Source organism: Vulpes lagopus, chromosome 18 (assembly GCF_018345385.1).
Source record: "Vulpes lagopus strain Blue_001 chromosome 18, ASM1834538v1, whole genome shotgun sequence".
Classification (NCBI taxonomy): Eukaryota; Metazoa; Chordata; class Mammalia; order Carnivora; family Canidae; genus Vulpes; species Vulpes lagopus.
In genome coordinates, this window is record NC_054841.1 from 22985218 (window position 1) to 23010742 (window position 25525).

General features: G+C 43.7%; 2 protein-coding genes and 2 pseudogenes across 5 annotated transcripts in view; 2 read left to right on the forward strand and 2 right to left on the reverse strand.

Moving 5' to 3' along the window:
* The first annotated feature begins 51 nt into the window (after positions 1-51).
* Positions 52-682, forward strand: LOC121477837 (annotated as a pseudogene).
* On the forward strand, positions 541-1628 carry SCAND1 (SCAN domain containing 1). Its single transcript, XM_041732617.1, has 2 exons — positions 541-678; positions 770-1628. The coding sequence occupies exon 2, from the start codon at positions 841-843 to the stop codon at positions 1378-1380; it is 540 nt and encodes a 179-aa protein (XP_041588551.1). The 5' UTR covers positions 541-678; positions 770-840; the 3' UTR covers positions 1381-1628.
* A 1000-nt stretch (positions 1629-2628) lies between these two features.
* PHF20 (PHD finger protein 20) overlaps positions 2629-25525 on the reverse strand; it is a 149203-nt gene continuing 126306 nt past the window's right edge. For all 4 annotated transcript variants that reach the window (XM_041732612.1, XM_041732613.1, XM_041732614.1 and 1 more), the window contains 5 exons: positions 21830-21929; positions 18258-18453; positions 12150-12555; positions 10039-10222; positions 2629-5167 (listed from right to left, as the gene is read on the reverse strand). In XM_041732612.1, the coding sequence (XP_041588546.1) occupies positions 5025-5167; positions 10039-10222; positions 12150-12555; positions 18258-18453; positions 21830-21929 (1029 nt within the window). In that variant the 3' untranslated portion in view covers positions 2629-5024. The remainder of the gene's footprint in view (positions 5168-10038; positions 10223-12149; positions 12556-18257; positions 18454-21829; positions 21930-25525) is intronic.
* On the reverse strand, positions 13533-13606 carry LOC121478480 (annotated as a pseudogene).

Here is a 25525-nt window from a genome sequence, read left to right on the forward strand (position 1 = left end):
ACACGGCCCAAATAACAATGGCACACAGCTGTTGAGCATATACTTTGTGCCATGGGAGAGGCGAGTCTTACTGTGTCTGTTGAGGACCTTCACACGTTAGATTTTGTCATTCTCGAAACGAGGCGAGGGCCCCTGCTTATCTCCTTTGACAGAAAGAGGACTGCCCCGGGTCGGGGCCTCCCTCAGAGCCCGACCTCGGTCCCGCCGTCCCGCCCCAGCGAAGCCCTGGCTCGCCACCGTCCCAGTCAGGGGCCAGGAAGGAGGCGCGCACGCGCGGGACGTGCAGATCACCTGCGGCCCGGAGCGGTCAAAGTGGGTGAAGACCCCTCGGCGCTCCTTCTCCTCCAGCTCTTCTTCCTGCTCCTCTTCCTCCTCTTCTTCTTCCTCACCCTCCTCGGACTCGGATTCCGATTCCGGTCCCGACTCCGACTCCGACTCGGACTCCGATTCCTCGAACCGGCCCTGGAAGGGGGCATACTGAAGAGGAGCCCAGGGCTCGCTTCGATAGGCCCGCCCCCGCCCCCCGGCCACAGCCGCCCCCTGACGCGGCTCGCTAACGCGAGGGGGCGCCGCTACCGCGAGCGGGGATTCGGCTTCCGGGCGCTCTGGCGCCGAGCTCATCATAGAAGCTAATGGAGACTTCCGCTTCCGGCGCGCTCAGGCCTTGTCCCGGTGCAGGTAAGCTTGGTCTGCTGTCGCCCCGCCCCCGTCCGCCGCCCGGGAGGCCCCGCGGGCTCTGTCCTAACGCGCTTAACGCCTCCCTCCTCAGCCGGCCCGTGCGCAGACGCAGTGCTGAGCCCACAGCTGCGGGACAAAGAGTGACGTCCAGAGCTTGGAGTCATGGCGGCGACGGAGCCGAGCTTGGCAGCTGCTGGGGGCCTCGCGCTACCGCCAGAGAAGGAGGAAGGAGCCGGCCTGAGTTCAGGCTCGGAGCGTAATTCTGCGGGCTCCTCGTCGACCCTTAAGGCCGCACCACCTGCCCCCGAATCCTCCAGTGCCAACGCCGCAACCACGGAAGCAATTCGTACGCCCCCTGCGGCGGCCTCCGCGGCCTTGGAGCTGCCCGTCGGGCCCCCAGCTCTGAGCTCCCCGCCGCTTGCCGAAGCCGCTCCGCGCTGCCCCCCACACCCTGGCGGCTCCAGACCCGGCCCGGAGACATTCCGCCAGCGTTTCCGGCAGTTCCGCTACCAGGACGCCGCAGGTCCGCGGGAGGCGTTCCGGCAGCTGCGGGAGCTCTCCCGCCAGTGGCTGCGACCCGACATCCGCACGAAGGAGCAGATCGTGGAGATGCTGGTGCAGGAGCAGCTGCTGGCCATCCTCCCTGAGGCGGCGCGGGCCCGGCGGCTTCGCCGCCGCACGGATGTGCGCATCACGGGCTGAGCTGCGGGCGGCGGGGCCCCGGCGTTCTCTGAGCTGGGGCCACGGTCGGGTCCAGGGGCCTGAGCCAGGCTCTCCGTTCGGCGTTGATGAAAAATGAGTTTTTGGCAGCTCCAGCGTCTGATGTGCCCCTTTTCGTTCGTCCCTTACTAGGTGTACTTCCCCGAGTCTATTCCCTTCCAATCTCCTTTTTGGCTGGTGGCAAAACCCGCGTTGGGACCCATGAGAATAAAGCCTTTGTTTCCTGTTCACTTGGCATTTGTTGGCTTTTGTGGGATCATTTACGTGTTGGCTAGGCCTGGGCCTCCACGTCTGGAAAATTTTCTCCTGCTCCCTCCCACAGGACCCACTTGGGATTCCTTTGTTTAGTTGGGAGTCTACGTAAAGGACTTTAGCAGGCTGGGTTCCTACCTTTTTTTTGCCCCTACCTTTCACTAGAATGTGAATTTCCCCCCCCCCCTCCGTAAAAGATACTGGATATGGTTGTGGCAGGGAGAAAGCGGACTCCACTTAAAGTGCTTAACTGGCTACCTCTATACAGGTTGGGCCACTAACTTGTTACACGGGCCTGCCTTTGGGCACAGGCTTCCCAAAAGACCCATGCCTTAGGGCTATTTTAGGAAGTCTTTTAGTGCAGGCCCTTACAGATAGCTCTTTCTGAGCTCTGGTTTAAACCCCAAACTCACCTTTGTTGTCATATTTTAGGCCCCTAGGATTTAAGTAGAGCCAGTGTGAACTAACGGATTTTTACATTGCTAGAGCTACTCTTGTTTAGAAAGAGAAGGAATCTGGCAAGTAATAGGGTATCTCTGCTATTAAATTTTAAAGTCTACTTTTCCTTAATTCTTTTGCCCACCCAGGAAGGAACTAGTTGGGGTCCACTAGTTTGGATTGGTCTCTAAAGGGTCCTAATTGCAAAGGGTGCCATCTCTTAATATGAAGGCCAGACCTATCTTCACCTCACTGCTCTCAACAATTGAAATCTAATAAGCCTGCAGCTCACAGCACAAAGCATGAGCTAAACTGGTTTAGAGGACGGTGTGGGGCATTTTACTTTTGAATACTAATGAATTCAAAAATTATTTTGTATACTTTCTTGGGATTTAGGATCTTGAGCTTGCATCTGCTTCCCTGAAGAAGATAAATCTGTTGACAATGTAAAAATCTTCCTCTAAAAGATAAGTTCATAGAAAATTATGTAATGCATGTTAAAAATAGGGCACAGAACTTTATAATAACATGGTTGAAACATTGCAACAAAAACCTGTTTTATTTTTTCCAAATACAGATACAGAAGTTTGCATGTTTTGCAAATATTGCTTCAAAGCAACATTTCTATACACAGCGCCTTCTGTTCTAATAGCGCGTAAACATAGATATGTATCCACAGTGCAATGTTGGCTCATCAAGGGTCCACCTTGCATAACACTAATTAAAGAAACTAAATGATTATAGTCACACCGGAACTGTTTTTGTCAAGGCAATTTTTTTTATAGGTGGATAGTTTTCCTCAAAAGAAAGGTTAGGTAGTGTACATATTTCTAAATGGTAACAAAAATCTTTGCAAATAACAGTTTCCAGTGCTCCAACGTCGGGTTAATTCGACTTGACCCAGGAATTGGGGATGGAGCCCCTCAACATGGCTTTATATTAGAGAAGCACACTGAGGTTATCAGAACTTGGAGTCATCCCTGCTTCCTTAAGGACAAAAGTCACAATAGTGAAATGGGATTATTTCCTTTATAAACCATAAACCCAATACTTGGCAGAATTAGGGTAATTTAGTTTCTGCTTCCACCTTTGAGAAAGACATGACATTGACTCCCTTAAAGTTGTAGCTTCCCCAGATGTGATGCTCAAATGATTTGGGAAAAGAAAAATCAGTAATCTAATAATACAACAGTCATCATACCTCACAGCTGTGGCTACAGAAAATCATTCTGTTTCATCCCTTTTTGGACAAACACAATTCTTTTAATGTGGCTGTCTGATAAATGGCGCAACATATAGATGCCATGCACTCTCCTTAGACGTTTCTTCCCACACCAGAAATGCCAACGTTAGCAATGGGAAACAGCCTCTTGTAGAGGAATCGAGTCAGCTTTACTACAGATGCCACAGCCACGTTTTCCCTCTGATGGATAAGCTACAGCAGGTCAAAAGTCCTAAATTCATTTTATATCAAATGGTGAAGAAATCACTGGACAGAGCATTCCCTGAAACAGATTTTGGAACAGAGGCCTTCAAGACCACAATGACCAGTGTGCCTTCAAGGCCTAATCATTCCAAAGGTTACTGGAGATACTGTCATTGCTATAGAGATATTGGCTACTTCACGTTTACATAGTAAATATTTGCAGCATATAACATTACAGATTCATAAACCCATAATTAACTTGTGAGTTAATGGACAACTGTGCTTTGATTTTTGCCTTTAGTGATAAGAAAACTAAATGGTGAAAGGGGTCACTCCTCCAAGTATGGAGCATTTTCTTTAACTTTGTCTAGCAAGGAAAAACAAAACAATATAGCAATTACACATGGAACCGTAACCTGCAAGAGTAACAAACGTTGTCTTAAAAGGTACAAATTGTACCTGGACCTTAAGCAGCATAATCACCTTGACCTCACAAAATAATAAAAACAGGAAATCTAAAGTGTTAAAGTATATTAAAACAATTCTGAAAATGCCAACTACTGAACATACACCCTTCTGGGAAGGAGAAAAGCGGCACATGTAGAATCTTGTTTGTTTACAACAATATAAAATAAGGTAATTCTCCAAACCACATTCTTTGTAACAAATCTTTACAGTGAAAGAGTTCAAAATTTGGGGAAACATTTTCTGGACATTAAATAGAACCGGGAAGTTGTCAATATTAAGAAGTGGGTAGAAAATGCTGTCCTTTGGGTTCCAGACCCTGCCTGCTTCAGTTTGGAATTCCTAGATTCTTATTACAGTGAGATTCTAGTTCCTCCACAGGCTGTGCGGGCTCTGCTACAAAAGACATAACCCAGCCAACTCTGGGGGTAAAAGCATACAAAACTTGTCCCCGGTACCATGAAGTCATGCAAGACAGGTGGTGAGAAAAGTGAAGAGTCCTAAGGAGAAGACAGGGCAGCCAAGGCCTCTGCTCCTTCCCAACCTCCACAGAATGTGAAGTCACGACATTCTCACGAAGCTGGAAAAATGAAAATGATGCCTGCTGCCTAAATCCATGCCAGGCAGAAACAAGAAGGCTTGGCATATGCCCCACCCTGACAAAAACGTCAATTAAATAAGCTGCAGGTTGAATTTACAACTGTTTCCGACTAAACTTTTTTGGCTCTCATTCCATTTATCGGTGGCACGATTTCAAGTGAAGTTTGTGCAAAAAGACTCACTCTCCATTCAGCGATGTGCACAGAAGAAGGGAATCCCAAGAGTCAATTTGCTACCTTCTTGGTAGGCTTCAAGATCAGAGTGCCCTGCCCACCAGCAGCCAAAATGGCCCCTCTGTCCAATGTCCATCATACCCCCTGCCCAGACCCCTGAAGTCAGTCGGTGTCACGTGCATTCGGCATGCTAGGTTTATGTATTTAAATATGCAAAGCTCCTCCTGTAGGTACCCCAGGATAGTGCCCCCACTAGTTCTGGGTGCCCAGTTTCATGTTGAGCAGCAGAGTGCAATCTGCTGCACCTTGCCCAGGTCCATCAGCAGCTGCTTGATGCAATGCTTGAGCTGCGGAAGCCTAGCCAGTGGCTCCGGGGGCTCCAATTCCCCAGTGTAGTCCAGCCAGCTCTCCAGCACTGTAAACAGAAGAGGGAGAACACCCAGTGAGCTCCTAACACTTCATCTGTGAGCACATCAGCAAGAATCTCAGCATCTTCTCATCTACCCCTAGACGGGGCAAGGAGGGAGGGCCCCTCAAGCAACACTGAAACATCATCATCTCTATAAAGTATTACCCCTAGGACAAAACTCAAATGCTTTATAGAGTAGCGCAGTCCAACAGAACTTTCTGCAGTGGAAATGGTCTATGTCTATGCTGTCTATAGAGTAGCCACTACTCACATGTAGCTAACTGAGCACTTAAAACAGTTCGTGTGCCTGAGAAACTGAATTCAAATTTTATTCAATTTTAATTCATTAAAGAGCCACATTTAGCTAGTTATTACTGTATTAATGCAGCTCTACAGTCTAGAAGGCTTTGAGGAACCCACCTTTCTCAACGTTACTCCCCAATTTTTTTTTATACTCCCCAATTTTTATAAGGTTTTTCCTTGTTTGAAATCAGTGAGCCTGGTGTTTTAGACTCCTATTAAGAAAATCGAGAATCTAAAGGGACTTGAAAAAGTCTGTGTTTATTACTATAAACTCAGATTTGCTTCATATTCCTACCATCAGTAGCACAGAATACTATGACTTTATTTTCTAAGTATTTAATGTAAGATGTCCAGGTACTAATATCCTTGATTATCTTGGTTCAGTATCTTAAAAAGCTGCCTTGCCTCTGAGAGCAGGGATTTCTCTACAGAAGATGTTTTTTCTTTCCCAAGCTACTCTCTAAAGCTCTGGCATTTGGGGAGAGGCCATTTTGGAACCCTACATCTTTGATAAGAGCCAGCCCCTCCGGGGAGGCCTGTGCCCAACCTGGCCTGCCTGTAACCTTTCTAGTTCATAAACCAACCTGTACTGAGCACCTTCTGGACCCTTGAGCTGAAGGTACAGAAAGAGGACCCACCTACTGCCTGTTCCTCAGTTTACAGCCTCACACATAATCCTTTTCCCTTCTTAGATCTAGCTCTCCACCTTTTTTCTCACCTTTCAAAATCCTTTGTTCCCTTAAGTTACTTGTCAGAGAAGCCCTTCCCAACTCTACTAGTCACTGTGTTAAATCAAGGGTGCTATATGATCACATGCTTTCCTCCTTCGGAGCACTTACCATAGTTTATAAGTACATATAATGGGATAAACGTATTTTATTTTATTTTTTTAAAGATTTTATTTATTCATGAGAGAGAGAGAGAGAGAGAAAGAGGGAGAGAGAGGCAGAGACACAGGCAGAGGCAGAAGCAGAGGGAGAAGCAGGCTCCATGCCTGGAGCCCGACGTGGGACTCCATCCCAGGACCTGAGGATCATGCCCTGGGCCAAAGGCAGGCACTAAACCACTGAGCCACCCAGGGATCCCCGGATAAATTTAATTAGTACCTATCTCTGCCACAAAATCAAGTTCCATGAGGGCGGAGGTTCACCTTGCTCCCCATTATATACCTAATTCTCAATTGTGCCCGAAACATAGCAGGCACTCAACAAAGGCAGTGAGAAAGTGTAGGAATGGCCTAGCAAAGTGTCCCACTGACTGCTCAGGCTCCACAGAACTCACCTACCTCCGTCTGATTTCTTGCTGGCACTTAGGGGTTCCAAGGATGAGAAACAACCCCTACACCTCATCCAACAACTACAAGGACCTGAAAATAAGAAAAATAAGACTGCCTCTCAGACCTGAACCTGAAAGTCATGAGTAAAGGATCAAAGTCATATGAGAGTGACTAGTGACCTGCTGAGCAAGAAAAACTCCACAGTGACCATTTTCAATACATCAGTTATTCTTTAAGGGAAAAAAAAAACAGAAGGAGACAGGGGACTGCTCAGCAAAAGGGCACAAGAATAAATGGAGAAAAAGCCAAATCAATGCCAGAAGAGCCCATCTGGATGAGTGTAGAAAAGAGGCAGTCGGGGTGCCTGGGTGGCTCAATAGGTTAAATGCCTGCCTTCAGCTCAGGTAATGATCTCAGGGTCCTGGGATCAAGCCCCGTGCATCAGGCTCCCTGCTCAGTGGGGAGTCTGCTTCTCTCTCTCCCTCTGCTATTCCCCATGCTGGTGCTCATTCTCTCTCAAATATATAAATGAATGAATGAATGAATGAATGAATGAATGAATGAAAAGAAGGAAGGAAAGAAGGGAAGGGAAGAGAAGAGAAAAGAAAAGGCAGCAGTGAGGACTGGCTGGGTGATTTTCAAAACACAGAATGTTAGTCCATCTGTCCTTGACAAGATGATCCTACAATTGCTGAGAGGCCTCTCTTAGGTCATTGTAACTGCATGGGCTCTACTTCATATCTGGTTTCAGGCTCACCAAAGACAGCCCCCAATACTGTGGTGATCCAGAAGGCATGCACAAGGAGAAAGCATCAGTGTGCAGACCAGAAGAGTAGGCCACTCGGTAGTCTCTGGGCTTGGTTAAAAGGAGTGTTATGAGCCCCTAAGGTGGAAGTCTTCTCTCTAGATCTACAGGACTGAAGATGACCTGGAACTGTGGAAACCAACAGCATCTCCTCTGGATTCCAGCATCCAGGAGGCCAGTCTTCTCTCTGTACCATGGGCTGGACCATCACCCCAAGTTTCTCTTTTAAGGAAGCTCACAGCTTCTCAGGAGTATCATGATTGTAAGCAAGGCAGAAGGTCACAAAGGTAAAGTTCTATTTCATATACACTCTCCCAGACCATCTAGATAGAGGCCAATGCTCACTAAAGTAACATTTTTTCTTAAAATAATGTTTCTAATGCTAAAAGAGTCAATATTTTCATGGTCATTAAAAATCTTATCTTTTGCTTTTACAACTGTACAACTACATAAATTATTAAATCATGTTAATATAAAACAATAACTCTTTTAAAGTATAAATCAGTCAACAGAATAGTTTACTAGCTGTTTCTTAAAAGGAACTCTATATCCAAATTCTTATAAAAGCTCAGTTTATCTTAATGGTATTTGGATGAACTAGAGAGTTCACACTTCCTATTATAGTTGGAATAAAATGGGATTCTGATAAATTTTAATTAAGTACAATGGAAAAGTCTGTTTATCTGAAGAAAATCTTTAAGATTTATAATTGATTTTCATATCTCAGAGCCTGGAGTATCAGAACACTAACAGAGTACATGACCTCAGATCAGTAGGACACCTAAAAGGCCCTCAGGAAAGCCAAAGAAGGGAGCTCAGACTTATCCTCCTCACCACACCAGCCATGAGACTGGATGGGAGTGGCAAGTCAGTGAGTAAGTAGGGAACTCTGATGTCTCCCCCAGGGGCATGGTCCTTTGGCAACAACAGAACACTCTCCCTGTTTCCATTGTGCTAAGCCTACTCTCAGGGACACAGAGCCACTCCTACTCCTACTGCCATTCTCTCAAAATCCATAATTTCCAGTCTGGGACTCAATTCTCTTTCAGCTAGAGAATAGCAGGGTTTTCAGATAGTGGCATCAGTTAGCATACTAAGGAGCCCAAGGAAGCCTTTTAGGAGTACAAGAGACAGAAACACCCCTCTTCCAGAAGTGCCCTCAGAATGGACTCTGAATTAGTCTCCCATTCCTTGTTCCTCAGATTTGCCTCAGCGGCAGGACAGAAGCATGGAGGTCCTTCTCTTACTTTCCTCCCACAGGACAACCCTTTCCCAGTCAGGCTAGTCCTCTTATCACCCACTGAGTCACCCCCTCTCCCACAGAAAACCTCACTTTCCTCAAGGCTCGGCTTCAGACCCAGAAGTTTCAGGAAGCCTTCCTGTTACTGTTTCCCTTGCCATACTTCACCTTTGGCAGGGCCTTGGCCATGCATGTGCTATGGCCACACCTCATGACTCTAGCCTGTATAACGTATGGCATCTTTCTGAGTTATTTCATGCAAGTAGTTTGTTTGTTGGTTTTTTAATTCATGAGACAGAGACATAGGCAGAGGGAGAAGTAGGCTCCCCAAGGAGCCCGATGTGAGACTCTATCCCTGGACTGGGATCACGCCCTGAGCTGAAGGCAGATGGTCAACCACTGAGTTACCCAGGCATCCTACAAGTAATTTTATATCCTCAATTAGAGTAGTGGTAGCCTGACTATACTCAGACTCCTCAAATGGAATATTTACTTTTCAATTTGGCTCCATTTTAAGAATGAAAACAAAAAATAAGAAATAAGTGAACAATCAAGGAATTCTGTCTTCAAAAACCAAGCTGGAGTCGGGACGCCTAGGTGGCTCAGTGGTTGAGCATCTGCCTTTTGCTCAGGGTGTGATCCTGGGGTCCTGGGATCAAGTCCCACATCGGGCTCCCCGCAGGGGGCCTGCTTCTCCCTCTGCCTATGTCTCTGCCTTTCTCTCATGAATAAATAAATAAAATCTTTAAAAAAGAAACAAACAAACAAAACAAGCTGGCAACTTCCTAGGGATCAAAAAAGACTAAACTTGAGCATGATCATCAGGCCCATCTATTACCAATAACACCTGGGAGAAATACCCAGGGTTACCCAAATGACTCAGTCAAGTTCTTAAATCTCTACTGATAAAGAAGAGAAGGCTTCAGTTTAGATTTTATGAAAGGCCAAAATAAAAGGTTTCTTCAGATTAATCCTCAAAGACATCCAAAACAATATTAAGTCCAAGTTGAAATTCCCCATGGAACTCCACTGGCAAAGATTTGCTCAGGTTGCACACAGCCTGTAGGAAGAGTCTAGTTACACTTTTGCACTCTGTTTTGCAGAAGGCACTAGATAAGTGAAGGACTCCTGACATCACACAGACCTTAGGTGCCTGAGGGGGCGGATGCGGGTGGAGGAGGCTGGAAAAAAAAAAAAAAAAAAAAAGAGGCAAGAATGCAGCATCTGTGGGAGAGCCAGAGAAGCAACCCTACCATCCAGCTCCTTCTCAATGGAGTCCATCCGATGCGTGACTTCGTCCTGAAGGGATTCCACATGGGTCAGCAGGTTAAACTGCCACTGATGCTGGGAGCTCAGCAGCCCCTCTCCGCCTCTGTCCAGCAGCTTCCGAGTAGGGGCTTCCTCGGGTAGGACCTTTTTGGAGACATATTCTCTCACCTAGGAATGGAATGGTATTTAAATTACTGTGTGGAGACTGCTCCCAGCCCATTCTCCAACTAGCCAGTGTTTGCAATCATCTGAAAAACCAGTTGCAGTCTGAATATTCCAAACCTCTATCTATCTCCCTCTCCTGTCTTGGACACCAGGCAGAAGTATGCCTGGGGTAGCAATCACAAACACCTTAGGGCATCAAGAGGCCTTACAACTGCTTCCTAGTGACTGGCCCAATGCTCCAGACCCAAAATAGGCCTCATAGAATGGCTTCTAGAGCCCTGAGATCAGAGTAGAACAGGATGGGTGCAGACAGGAGTTAGTATGTTACTTAGCAGGACTCAGACAAACTAGTTTTAAGTCCTAGCTTCTTGTCTTGCTGAATGTGTGAGCCTAGATTAGTTATTTTTCCTCTCTGAGCCTCTGTTCTCTTATGGGAAAGATGCAAGTAGTGAAACCCAATTTTTAGGTTCATGAGAATGAAATATATAAGGTTTATAAAACACCATTCTGGCCTATGGTCAGCTTGCCATGAATGAAAGATATTTTTAATCCTAGCTGCCTTGTTTAGGCCTCGTATTTTCTGACTTTTTATTATGTGGCAGAAGTCTTTAGGAAATCTGCCTAGTTTTACAATCACAAATGGTTTCTACCGTTTGTGATCTCAACCTTTCATTCATTCATTCGAAATGAAAAAGTTGAGCTAATATTTATTAGAGCTGACTGTGCAAAGCTCTGTACTGACAGTTTTTCGCAGACACACTGCACAGTAACTAGAGGGATGGGCACTGGCCCCTCCCACAGATGGGTGAAGAGACACATCTGAGGATGCTGACCTGCTCAGCATCACACAGTAAATGGCTAAGCCCAGACATGACACTGGGTCTGTCTCCAAAGACCAACCTCACCAACCACGACCAGCACTGGCAAGGGGACAGGCTGAAAGAGGTACAGTGCCCACCCGTGAGTGGCTTATAATCTAGGATGTCCCACTTGGTAACATGCAGTAACATATCTAATGCTGATGATGCCAGCCACAGGGTAAAATTTAAAAGAAAATTTAAAAGGAAGGATGATGACGGTGGAGAAGCTCTCCACTTACACAAAGCCTCACTGACCAACTGAGGACAGGACAGAAGGGGATAAATGAACAGTTAAAGATGACAACATTGGCAGGAAAATGACACAAAGAGGCTCTAGAAGAGCATGGTTCGAGTAATGAAAAACTGAGTTTTTCTTGGGCAAGCTGATGAAACCAGTAAATATTCTGACGAAATGGACTGTTTTTATGTCAGGGCTACAAAGTTAAAAGCCAAAGTAAAGCTATCATACAATTGTACTGAAAACCTTATGCCTAACAAAACATTTGACTCATTCTTTGCTCATGCTAAGACTTAGCAGCTAGGTGCAATTACAACATAAACGCCATTAAAGAAAAAAAACAATTTTCCTACCTAACTTCCATTTATCAAGTGTCAACACTATCCTTCTCAATTCTTCCCACCTCTCCACCTCCCACCCCTAGTGACTATGTCATTTTGTGGGCATTTCCTGGAACCTGTAATCTCTGGTTTAATTGGGCTCTCCTGACTTTACAACCATTTTAACTGACCAGAAAACACCTATGATAAGCAAATTTAAATACAATTTTACAAAAAGCATCTTTCAGGGCAGCCCGGATGGCTCAGCAGTTTAGCGCTGCCTTCGGCCCAGGGCATAATCCTGGAGACCTGGGATCGAGTCCTGCATCAGGCTCCCTGCATGGAGTCTGCTTCTCCCTCTGCCTATGTCTCTGCCTCTCTTTCTCTCTGTGTCTCTCATGAATAAATAAAATCTTTTAAAAAAAAAAAAAAAGCATCTTCCACAGAACCCTACAAGTGGAGCTCAAGCACTCAAATACTAAATTAAGAACAAGTACAAGTGAGCCACATACCTTTAGGGAGCTAGATTTGGAGTCACTGTCCCCCCTACTCCTGTCTTGGTCTAGAGGCCAGCCCAGACGTGGAGAGAGAGAATCATCACCATTCTCATGGAGGGGGTTGACTGCATCGTCGAGGGCAGAGCCCCGAGTCTCCACCACCAGCTTCTGCTCCACAGCAGGGTAATAGGCACGGGGCTTCTGATAACAATGCTCGCTAGTGATATAGGACTCCTCCACAGACCGGGGTATGGGGAGGGGCAAGGGCTTCTCCACTGCCCCATTCAAAGTTCTATAGCTCAGGACTTCCTCTTTGCTCTTGGCTTCAGTGACGTGGATGTGTTTTGAATGAGATCTCCCCTCCCCTGAGTGCTGTTTCCAAGGCTGACACCACAGCTGCAGATCAGGATGCTCCCTGCTTCTGTTGGGAGGACAAACACAGAAAGGGCTTTGGAGTAACTGTGACCACTGCAGTGGCTTCTCAATTCCCACTCTCCCAATAGGAAGAAGAACTCCCCACTTGAGCCATCTGGCCACGAGCCACCATTTGCTAAGCAAAAGGGAATATAAATTCATGGTCTCTGAGGAGACCACAGGCAGGCAAGCTCCTGCTGTGAACACTCATGGTTAGATTAGACTTGGGAGTCAGAAGACTTGACTGCATTTCAGTTCAGCCACTGATCAGCAGTGCAGCTGTATTAAGTCACTCAGCTAGACTCATTCCCATTCCCTCCTCTGCAAAACTAGGCTAAGTATTTGTCTGCCATTAGCCAACGACTTTGGTAAAGATTAAGTGCATTAATCCAAATAAAAGTAGTTTGTTAGCAAAGTACTCTTCAAATGTGAGTTACTAAAACTAACCAAATAAGCAGGCATGATAATCCTGGCATGCAGTAACTTTCAGTTACATTCAGTAGTAACCTGGATGCCTCAGTTGGTTAAGTCTGACTTTGGCTCAGGTCATGATCTCAGGGTCCTGGGATCAAGTTCAGCACTGGCCTCCCTGCTCAGTGGGGAGTCTGCTTATCCCTATCCCTCTGCCCCTCTCCCCTGCTCATTCTCATTCTCTCTCTCAAATGAATAAAATCTTTTTAAAAATGCAATGACAATGGGTCAAGGGGGGCAGGAATCAAAGTCACCTACATATAAGCCATTAATAAAAGATTTTTTAAATTGTTCTAAAATCTTTTACTCTCACCATTCCAAGGAGAAAACTTTGTTACTAAAGAACAAGGATTCTAATCCCTTTTTGAGCCATAGACTCCTATGAGAATCTGTTGAAAGCTCTGCTTATAAATATGTGCACATTAAACTGTGTTAACACCTTAGTTTCCCAGAATCATTCACTGTTTGAGTTTTGACCCAATGGAGGATCATTATATTAATCTACTGGCTCGTGACCATTTGTAATGCTCCACGAATTTGTGCATCATCCTTGCACAGGGGCCATGCTGATCTTCTCTTTCTCTGTATTGTTCTGTATTGTTACTTTTAGTCTCTGTGCTGCTGAAGCGAACACCATAATCAATTGTAGAAAAAGGAAAAAGAGAATAGGAAATATCAGACTGTACCATTCTAAGTAACAGTGACTGAAATTTTAGTTTCAGTTTTATATATGTGAGGAATATAAAACATATTTCTCACTGTGGGATATACATTTTATTCAGTTTAAAAGCTACCCTAGATAAACTTCACCTTTTAACTCTTCTGTACTATCCAAAACTTCCACTATTACCTTTGATCATTAAATTTAAAGAAGGAAAAAAGGAAGGGAGGGAGGGAAGGAAAAAAAAGTGGGCTTCTGGAGTAAGGCCTATCAGTTACCAGAGTTCCTCGCTGGGAGCGCAGTGCCCTCTAGGGGGTGTTTGGAAAGAGACAGGTGCTACTCACATTCGGTTCAGAGACCCTCAGAAATGTGTAGGGACCTTTCTAATTGCCACAATGACTGAAGGGTACTACTGGCATTTAGTTCACTGAATCCAAGGATGCCTAACATCCTATGATGCTTGGAACAATCCCATGTGATTGAGATAAAGAAGAATCATCCCATGATACAGTCGATAGCACCTTTCCAGCCTCCAGCTGAAATACACTGAAAGCACAAGCTTACTCACCAGTAACCCCCATATATGGGTACCCCTCCACATACACTTGATTGAAGCTGTCCTGCACAAATGGAATAGGCCATACGTGAAAGCATGGAGTGATCTTACAGAACCTAAAATTCTGCTCTCAAAGGGTTACAAGCGTCCTTTCTTAGCTCGCCCTCTCCACCCATCACCAACAACCCCTCCTATCCACTGGAGAAGGACAGGAAACAACAAAGTCAAGGCAGTAGGTCCCTGGACCACTGCTGGTAGGGTATCACAATCTGTACCAGGAATACAAGATGCCAGACATCCCTCTGAATCAGGGGAAGTGAGAGTCATTGTTAACTTTCAGGTTTACTATAGTCTGAAATCTGTTAACTGGAGCATATAGGCCCCAGTATGGACCTTCTCTTGCATGAAAATCACAAGTCTTTGCTTCCCCCTTCCTAGAATCTTTGCCCTCCTAGGTAATACCTGAAGCCCCAACTACTACTCCACACAAAGATAACTTCCTGGCCTTTATGAAGAAGGAATGTACAACCACATATGCTACTTTTTAAATGACAATAGATGCTCTGAGGTTACTACCAGTTATAGTTTGCCTTTGAAAATAAACCTGCCAAAAAAAAAAAAAAAAAAAGAAAATAAACCTGCCAAGCCACTTAGGAACAGCATTTCTGAGAATGAGGACCCAGAACTTGTGACAACAGAGACTACTCATGTGTACACAGACATAATGGGACCAACCCCCCCACCCCACCAGGATCTTTTCTCCACATATAATGATGAACAAGATCACCCTATACCTTCGTCTGAATTGCTAGGAAAAGTCAGATTTAATTCCACTACAAAGTCAATGCTATAAAGAGGAAGGACCTAAAGGAGGATTCAGAAGAGAAAAGGTTCCAGAACATGGGATAGAGCCAGGAGCACTGGTATTTCAGTAAGAAAAAAGAAAACACGACCCGAATGCATCCTCAAATGAAAAGAAATAAAGCAGAGTTTACAATCATGAGCATCACCTGAGGTTTTTCCCGGCCCTTACACAGACCACCTTCTATCAGCTTCAATTTCTGGCATCTCATTAAGAAGAAATTAATTTGGGATAAAGTTTTCTGATTTTATAAAATGTGAGGAAAAGCTCGTCTCTGACATATTTTAAAGATTTATTTGACAGAGAGAGAGAGTGCTCACAAGTGAAGGGGGTAAGGGCAGAGGGAGAAAGAATCTCAAGGACACTCCCCACTGAGCACAGAGCCTGACATGGGGTTTAATCTCACGACCCCGAGATCATGACCTGAGCCAAAATCAAGAGTCAGACACTTAACGACTGAGCCACTCAGGTGCCCCAAGTTTACCTCTGATACCTTATCCAGGGCTGTCATTTGATTCAGTTCACTTCGACAGATATTGTCACAGTGACAGCTAACTTCCCCAGCAACTATCTTCCCCTTCTCTTATACCCACCTCCTTCCCTACTCCTGGGTTCAAACAGAGCACATGGATAGCCTTCTCTTCGGTTAGGTGTGTTCACGAAGGCTGCCTGCTTTCCCCCGTTTCTCTTTTCCCCCACCTGGGGGCTGGAACAGTTGAGGTACAGTTAGGCTGTTTCAACCACGCAGGTGAGAAGAACCCCAATGGAATGCCAGAGCCATAAGACAGAAGGAACCCAAGTCCCCAAGGCCACAGGTGGAATCCTGGAAAAAAGGCCATCTGCCTAGCCTGGATCCCTTACTACCCATGGACCATTCATTATGTGACAAAGAATATTTCTTTTTTTTTTTTTTTTTTAGCCTCTATTTTTTGGGTCTTTGTTACAGTACCTTAGCTTATACCCAAACCAATATATATATACCATGTCTGAATTGGTATGTATATATACCAATATATATACCTTGCTCAAACACTCCTTGTCCTGCCAGTTCTTGAAGCCACCAGGCCTATATGCACAAGAATGCAAGAGAAAGCAAAACCCCCGTTCCACCATCCCAGGGCTCTGACACTGAGCCTGCTGCTGAGGGGCCTCCAGGACTAACTTACACAAAGGAAATCTTGCTGGGGAGTGGTCTGTCATGTCTAACTCCCTCACGGCACTAGTTTGTCATTGTTGATGACTTAACTAAGCTTTATGAACAGGCTCATGGAAAAATTTGAGAAATTTTTATGCAAGAGAAGCTGTCCCGGACACAAGCTGTGCTGATACCAAAAGAAAATGCATGGAACACTGAGAGGAAGTTAGAAAGGTGAGGACAAATACTTGATATGAGCCAGGCCTGGGGTTCTAGACCTGATTCTACCCCGGTAATCATGGGAGAGCAACTGCCTCATATAAGGCTTCAGATCTCCTATTTGGTAAAATGGAAGTAGGTTACAAAAGCCAAGAGACCCCAATAAGAGCTACATGTCTTTCTCAGAACTTATGTGAACTTGGGTCATCTGACACATAGAATGCAACCATGGAAGGGGAATTCACACTCAATTTCACTCCTCAAACTTCTAGCCACTAAAAGTCAGAAGTCCAGTTCCAGAACACTTAAAATTCTTTGCATAAGCAAACCATTAAGAGAAAGACTTTTGAGGAACTATTAGGCTGGAGAGCAGGCCTGCCAATATTATCTCTTCCAGCAGCTTTTAATCTTACTTTGTTTACTGTCAAGGGTGTTAAGGATGAACAGATCAACAAAATGCAGCATTACCTGTAACAGATGATTATTTAGCCTTTAAAAAGGGAAATTCAGACACAGGCCATACTACAGATGAATTTTTGAAGATACTATGCTAAGTGAGTTGAAATAATAACAAAGAAGACAGATGCTGTGGGATCCTATTTATATGAGGCATTTAGAGTAGTCAGTTTCATAGAAACACAAAGCAGAATGGTGGTCCCCAGAGGCAGGGAGGAGGCAAAATGGAAAGGAGTTGTTTAACAAATTCAGAGTTGCAGTTCTGCAAGATGAAGAGTTAAGGACATTGGTTTCAACAAGATAAATGTATTTAACACTACTGAACTATATATTAAAAACATGTAAGACTCTTTATAAAACATAAATTTCATATTATGCATATTTTATTTACCACAATAAAAAAAATTCAGAACTGTACCCAGAACAATACATAAACTAAACTATAAATGCATACACCGTATTTTCATTATGGTGGTGGTTACTAGGGTGAATACATTTGTCCAAACTCAATGAACCTGTAAAATGAGTAAACTTAATTATATATAAATTCTACCTGAATAAGGTTCATTTTTTTTTTTTTAATGTTTATCATGTAACTGACATTTTCCCCCCAAGGGGGTACAACATTCCTGGAAATACTACAATTGTCAGGTCAATGCATGGAGTGGCTGGAACAAGCTCCTATTACATCTCGTTCCAAAATCCATTTAATATATTGTCCTCAGGGCAGCCTGGGTGGCTCAGTGGTTTAACGCTTTGCCTTCAGCCCAGGGCATGATCCTGGAGACCAGGGATCGAGTCCCACGTTGTGCTCTCTGCATGGAGCCTGCTTCTCCCTCTGTCTGTGTCTCTGCTTCTCTCTCTCTCTGCGTCTCTCATGAATAAATAAATAAAATCCTTTTAAAAATAATAATAACATATTATCCTCAGACAGAGGATGTATCAGATATAAAACTGCTAAGAACAGGGATGCCTGGGTGGTTCAGCGGTTAAGTGCCTGCCTTCAGCTCAGGGCATGATCCTGGAATCTCAGGATGGAGTCCCACATCAGGCTCCCTGCATGGAAACTGCTTCTCCCTCTGCCTATGTCTCTGCCTCTCTCTTTCTGTGTGTTTCTCATGAATAAATAAAATCTTAAAAAAATAAAATAAACTGCTAAGAACAGACATTACACTTGATCTTCGCCAAAAGCGTGAGACATAGCTGAAAATTTTTTAGTAAAAGTCTCAAACTCATTGGTCTTATTACTGATTCTGTGGCTTTCCAATCTCAAATTTATCTTGCGCCCCCTCCCCCACCAGACCATGTCAAATCAGACTCATCCTCAAAGCTGGAGGTGCCACACTTACTGCAAGATGCTCATCTTGAGCTGGAGGCCATGCAGAACCTCGATCACTCTCTGCACATCTCCGAGAAGCTGGTGGGTGGCCACAATCTTCTTGGCATTCTGGTGGGAGTAATTCTCTTCCAAAAATGCCAGGCCATGCATATGTCCCCTGCTCAACCACTCCTTGTCATACCAGTACTTGAAGCCAGGTCTTTGACCTAAAGCAGTGACAATCAGAGAGTTAATACTTGGTCTGAAGGAAACACAGACCATTGCATCACTGCACAATTATCACATAAATTACTGGAAGGATGGACCAGTATGTTCATTTTATTTATTCATCCAATAAACATGTACTTGGCACCTACTGTATTCTGGGCTCTCTACCAGGGGTTGGAATAAGGCAGTAAGACCTATATTTTCTGACATCTTAGAATGGGCCAGAGGTGAAGTGGGAACCTAGGTATCTCCTTAAATTTAAATCACATCGTCATACCCTCCTATTTAAAACCTTCAATGACCTCCTACTGAATACAGGGAAAAAAAAAAAAAAGAAAAGAAAAGAAAAAAAGCCAAGGCCCTAACACTAGCCTAATGAGGCTGACAGGACCCGCTCCTTCCTGCCCTCCTTGCTTTATCCTTACAGTGGCCTCCTTTCAGTTTCTGGAAAACATCCAAGTTTTTGGTCTTACAATCTCTGCTCTAGATCCCCTCTGGAGCATTATTTTCGAAGGTCTCTGAAGGACTGGCATCTTTTCACTCCCCTCAGACAGGCCTTATGTTACCTTCCAAAGTAAGAAAGCCTCTTCAATGCTTTTAACTGGTTCCCAGATAAGTTCCCAGATACTGGTTGCTTACCGTATTTCCCCCTACCCCTACCCCCTGTCAAAGAGCAGTCATGCCCAGCTAACATCTTGCTTATTTGACTTATTTTGACATCTGTTTCTGGCCCAAACCCCACTTAGAGCAAAAATAATAGGAACCATCTTGTTCATGGTTGTAGCCCCAGCATTTGGCAGAAGAATCTTGAATGGATTTATCAAGTGTAAAGAAGCTCCAAGTCCCCCTTCCAACTGTTACCTCCCACCTTACTAAATATAAAAAATAGGCGCCCTCCCTTCTCTGCACCTTCATTTCCCATCTATTGCAGTAACAGATGAATTGGATGGTTTCCGTGGTCTTGTTTATTATAAGGATCCTTAGGAAGAACTGTAACTACAAAGGACTCAGCGATGTTTCCTGCTCCAAAAGCCTAGGGAACAACTTTCAACCAGACAAGCGTTTACCTCTCAATATCTATAAAAACCCTGAAATAACCACACAATCCCTACTAAGGTCTTTGGGCTCTTTCTGGCTTTACTAAAACACATGGTAGGGATGTCATCAATTCTGTTAAAAACATCTTTAAGTAAACTTTTCTTTTTTTTAAGATTTATTTATTTATTTATGATAGAGAGAAAGAGGCAGAGACACAGGAGGAAGGAGAAGCAGGCTCCATGCCGGGAGCCTGACATGGGACTCGATCCCGGGACTCCAGGATTGTGCCCTGGGCCAAAGGCAGGTGCTAAACCGCTGAGCCACCCAGGGATCCCCTCTTTAAGTAACCTTTAAAGAATAATCTGGGGGTGCCTGGGTGGCTCAGATGGTTAAGCATCTGTCTTCAGCTCAGATCATGATCTTCAGGTCCTGAGATCAAGGCCTATATGGGGCTCCCTGCTCAGCAGGGAGTCTACTTCTCCTCCCTCTCTCTCACCCCCTGCTTGGGCTCTGTCTGTCTCTCCCTCTCTCTCAAATGAATAAATTTTAAAATCTTAAAAAAAAAAAAAAAAAAAGAAATCTGTTAGGTCAAAATTCTGGTCTAAGACACTGCAGAGTCAAACATAGACTATAAAATATAAACATAAATGTAAAAGACACAGAGTACTCAATTCAAGGAGGAGTCTATTTACAGCATTGGCAATTAGCGTTGTAAAAGTTCAGCAAGTGCAGAGGAGTTGATGAAGATGGTGTGTAGGGTTTGTAAAAAGGGAAAAGTAAAGGGAGGGAAGGAGTGAGAGATAATAAAGTAGGCAAAAGAGATTTTTAAACAGTGCTAAGGAGCCCTAGGGACTATGTGTGGCATTTCAGAGGCAGCTGCTGCATGAGTGGCCTAAGCAACAGGATTTAGAGCAGTACCACCTATTTGCTAAAACTAAAGTCAAAGACCATGGCTCTTGTCTCCTATCTGGCACTAAGTTGCTGACTGATCTTAGCCTCATGTCCCTTCTGGGCGTATACTTGCCCACCTATCAAATGTCAGGCTGAACTAAGTGGTCTCTGAGATCCTGCCCATCAATAATATTCTATGATTCATAAACTAATCTTCTGGCCATATTCTTTCCTTAGATTAAGGGGACAAATGAGAAGATTCCTCTCCATCTATGGACTAATCTAGCACAAGGAGATACAGTGTCACAACAGAAGTCATCAGGTCCCAAGGGGACACACTTGCTAGAACACAAACTACAGTGACTAGCCCCTCTCTTCACAACCAGCAAAATCAAGATTTGACACCACAAATCAGTTCTAATTCCAATTTGGTTAATGAGAATGGGAAAGTCATTCATGTCCTTGGGCATCAATTTTTTCCTCATAAGCAGAAAAGGGACTAGGAGTCCCTGCCAGGCCCACTTCATGGGACAAAAAGGATCAACAGAAGTAGAGGCACTTAAGCATTGTCTAGCCTTGCCTCACCTGAGATCATGGGACTGGAGCCAAAAGGAGAAATCTTACAGGTGGTGAAGGGAAAAGATGTCACCACCCCACTGACAGCAAGACAAGAACCACAGATATATAAGACTTCTGGAAAGGGGAACCCAAAAGCCACAGGCCAGCCATGCAGCTATGGAACAATGAAACTAACTAATCTTGTTACGGAATTAATTAGCTGGTTTGGAGAGCAGTCAAGCCCTATCAACTACCCCTTTCCCCTTCCCCTCAATGGTGTCTCTCCTCCATGGGGCAATGATGCAATGGAAGGCAGGTGCCACCAGAGGGAGCAGAGGCAGGTTCCTAACCCTCCAACAGCCCCAAAAAGCCAGACAGCCCACATCTTCAAGAACCTTCAATAAAAGCAAAAGGTGCTTACTCCAGCAGTACATACTGTAAAACTAGCCCAATACAAAGAAGACTGGCATGGCCCCTAAACACGCAAACCTGTAAAGCATTCCACAGTTTATAGTTTCAGTCATGACATGCAAGATGAAAAAGTTCTAGAGATCTGCTGTATAACATTGTGCTAATAGTTTATAAACAATACTGTACTGTACACTTAAAAATTTTTTAAGAGGGCAGATCATATATTACACAATTTTTACCATAATAAAAAAATAATTCTAGCTCAAGGCTAGGCTTTCCACAAGCTTCACACATGCTCTCTCACTGCAAAGTTCAGGATAGCAGGCTACCAGGTAGGCTAGCAACAGGGGCAAGAAGGAGTCAGTCTAGCCATGTCAGAGAAGTAACTCTCAGACCACAGAGACAGTGAGGCTGCTGGATGGTTGGCTGTGGAAAAGGTTACATATTGTTAAAATCCCTGACTCCAGAAATCTCTACCTGGAGGGTCTTGGCAAACATAACAGGTGTATTTCTCAGGCACATTTTCTTCCAGTAATCCCATGCAGACCCCATGCTGCCAGCACTGGCACTCTTCACACTGTTAGAATTAAAGAAGCAATAAAAATTAAACTCAAGAAGGTATCCTCCATCCAAAAACAACCCCCACTGTGGGGGGAGGGGCAGTGGGAGGGAGAAGGAAAGGGGAGGGAGAATGCTCTCAAATGACCTACTCAGGACCTGAGCTGCAACCCCTCATCTACAACTGTGCCAGCCTCAATGGCACCCACTAGCCACCTGTGGCTCTTTAAATTTAAATTAACTTAAAATTCAACTCCTTAGTCCTATTAGCCACGTCTTAAGTGCTTAAAAGCCACATGAGGCTACTGGCTACTGTACTGGACAGCACAGATGAAGACCATTTAGATCTATAAAACAATGCTAATCTAAGAAAAAGGACTATTTCACTCCTGTTTCTAGAGGCTTTCACTTTTCTAGTCACTTTATGAGAACAGAGGGAAAAAAATGTTCAAGTCCTTCGAGGAAGACTAACTTGAAAAGACAAAAAACTGAGTCTGAATTCTAGCTCAGATATTCATTAGCTGTGTGACCTTTAACAGGTCACTTCCCCTCCCTGGGTTTCAGTTTTCCCACTTGCAAATGGGGTACTCTTCCTACTGACCGTGGGAACTGTTTGTGAGGAATCATGGGGTTATATAGAAAAACTGCCATCACAGAGCCCAGCACACAGCCTTCATGTATCAGGCACATATTACTACTACAACTGGGCAACCTAATTTACTTTGATACCTCCTGGAAAAAGCATATGCTAACACTTTGAGTTTATTCTCTCTAAATCTTACCAAAGGTCACACAGCTGAAGAGAGGCGACAGTGGATCAGAACACAGGCCTGGCTAGTGGCAAAGCTAGTTCTTTTACTCTGAGGCTCCACTGTCTTAAGTGAGTAAGGGGCTAGAGGGGAAGTAGGGAGAAGGAGAAACAAGAGGGAAAGAGGGAAAGAAAGGAGCAGATAATGAAGGCAGCACTGGGAGTTGTATGAATGGCCTGAGGATAGTAAACTTGACGGGTAAGGAAGGGTCTGGAGGGAAAGGAAAGGAAAAGCAATGCCAAATGAGATACCAGGACACTTCATGCAATCTTAAACCAGGACCCTAAGCCTTTAACTACCTAACCAAACAGAAAGCTCTGCAAGGTGGACAATGTGTATCCTTCCCAGCACAGCCTTGAAGGTAGGCCACCAGCCTGGCCACAGGGACTAAAGTCCAAAGCTCAGACGGTCCTCAGCTATTGGAGTCAGGCCCCAGCATTAAGAGAGCTTTTGTAGGCAGCTGGGAATCTCTTAGGATGCTAACTGCATCAGAATCAACATAGGCAAAGCTGAAAGTCACACTTCAGCTAAGATCCGATCCAGAGTCTTTAATTTACAGATGAAGAAACTAAGGCTCAGGGGGAAAGTAAAGGGTGCACAATAATAAAGAGTTAGTAGCAAAAAGCAGAATTAAGAATGAAAGTCTGTTTCACTAATGACTTTTGAAATCTCTTGAGAACAGGCATTCACTAAAATTCAAATACAGGGAAGTTGAAAACTTCAAAATAACTTTTTCATATGGGTCTGGCTGAAAAACATTATTTGTTTTTAAAAGCTAAAATTTAGAAATGAACAAGAATAATAGCAGAAAATATAAAATATCCAAGAATAAACCTAAGACTATCTAAGAATAGAATAAGATATCCAAGAATATCTAAGAATAAAACGTGCAAGATCTCTGCGAAGAAAATTTTAAAATACTATTTAAAGGACACAAAGACTAGTTGGTAAGGAATATCTTATTCCAGGATAGCAAGAGTCATCATAAGGAAGTCATTCTAGGTAACAGGTAAATTTATAAAAAAAAAAAAAAAGGTAGTACCAAATTAATAATAAATAAATAACTGCAGAACTGGATAGAAGCTGATCCTAAAATAAATAGCCAGGAAATTTATAAAAAAAGAACAAAAGGGGTTATAGCCCTATCAGAGGTAAATAAAGATAAAATAATTAAAATAGAATTGTATAAGCAAATATATAGACAGATGGAGCAACAGAAAAGGAGAATCCAAAAAGTGATCCAAATACATATGGAAATAAAATAAACAAAGGCGACATTTCAGTAATGGGGCATGGTGTTGGGACAATTGGGGAGCCATGGCCCTCACACCTTATACCAGGATAAATTCCAGGTGGATCAAGTATTTACATCACTTTAAGAAGACATGAAACTTCAAAAGTACCAGAATCAACCATGGGAAAATTCTGTTACAAATTTTTCTGTAAACTTTTATGAACTTCCAATGAGAAAGCAATTTGTTATTCAAGTTGCAGAAGCCATTAAAGAAAAGTCTGATATAGGGACACCTGGGTGGCTCAGCGGTTGAGTGTCTGCCTTTGGCTCAGGGCATGACCCTAGAGTCCCAAGATCGAGTCCCATACTGAGTCCCATATCAGACTCCTTGCATGGAGCCTGCGTCTCCTGTCTCTGTCTCTCTCTGTCTCTGAGTAAGTAAATAAAATCTTAAAAAAAAGAAAAAAGAAAAAAGAAACGTTTGATAGAGTTGACTCATAAAAACAAATTAAAAATCTGAAAGTCAAAAGACAGATGACAAAGTGGGTACAAGTAGTTAGTTGTAACTATTCTCACAGCCAATACAAAGCAAGATCTACAAAAAGCCTATACAAATGAGTAGGAAAACGACTAACCATCCAACAGAAAAATGGATAAAGGACATGAACAGACAGGTCAAAGGAAAATATTTAATTCTTAAATAAAAGGATGCATTTTCAAATCAACCACTAAAAGAATAAATTAATGTAGTTACTTGAATTAATATAAATTAATGTGAAATCAATGAAACTAATAATATGCATACAGATTAATATTTCTAGGTTTGGGATTAGATATAAACATCAAGTAATTCTTTATACATTTATGTACTGCCTGAAATGTTTATAACACTTTTATCCTGAAAGTGTTATTCCCATGAAAAACTATATTTATAGAGCATAATTTTCATTTATATAAACATGTGTATTCCAAAATATTAACGGTGCTTATCCCTGGGTAAAAATATTCTGGGTAACTGTTTCATTCTTTGTGATTTTCTGCATTTTCCAAATGCTACAAATATGAAATTTTAAAAAATGTATTTAAAAATAAATACAGGGATGCATGGGTGGCTCAGTTAAGCATCTGCCTTCAGCTCAGGTCATGATACCTGGGCCCTGGAATCAAACCCCAAGTAGGGTTTCCTTCTCAGTGGGGCATCTGCTATTCCTTCTCCCTATGTCCTTCCCCTGGCTTATGTGCACTCACGCTCTCTCATAAATATCTTTATTTATTTTTTATTTTTTTATTTTTTTATTTATTTATGATAGTCACACAGACTGAGAGAGAGAGAGGCAGAGACACAGGCAGAGGGAGAAGCAGGCTCCATGCACCGGGAGCCCGACGTGGGATTCGATCCCGGGTCTCCAGGATCGCGCCCTGGGCCAAAGGCAGGCGCCAAACCGCTGCGCCACCCAGGGATCCCTCATAAATATCTTTAAAAAAAATTACAAAATGGCTATACCAATAGGCTATTTACTCACTTATTTTTTATTTTTTTAAAATTTATTTTAGAGAAAGAGCATGCACTAG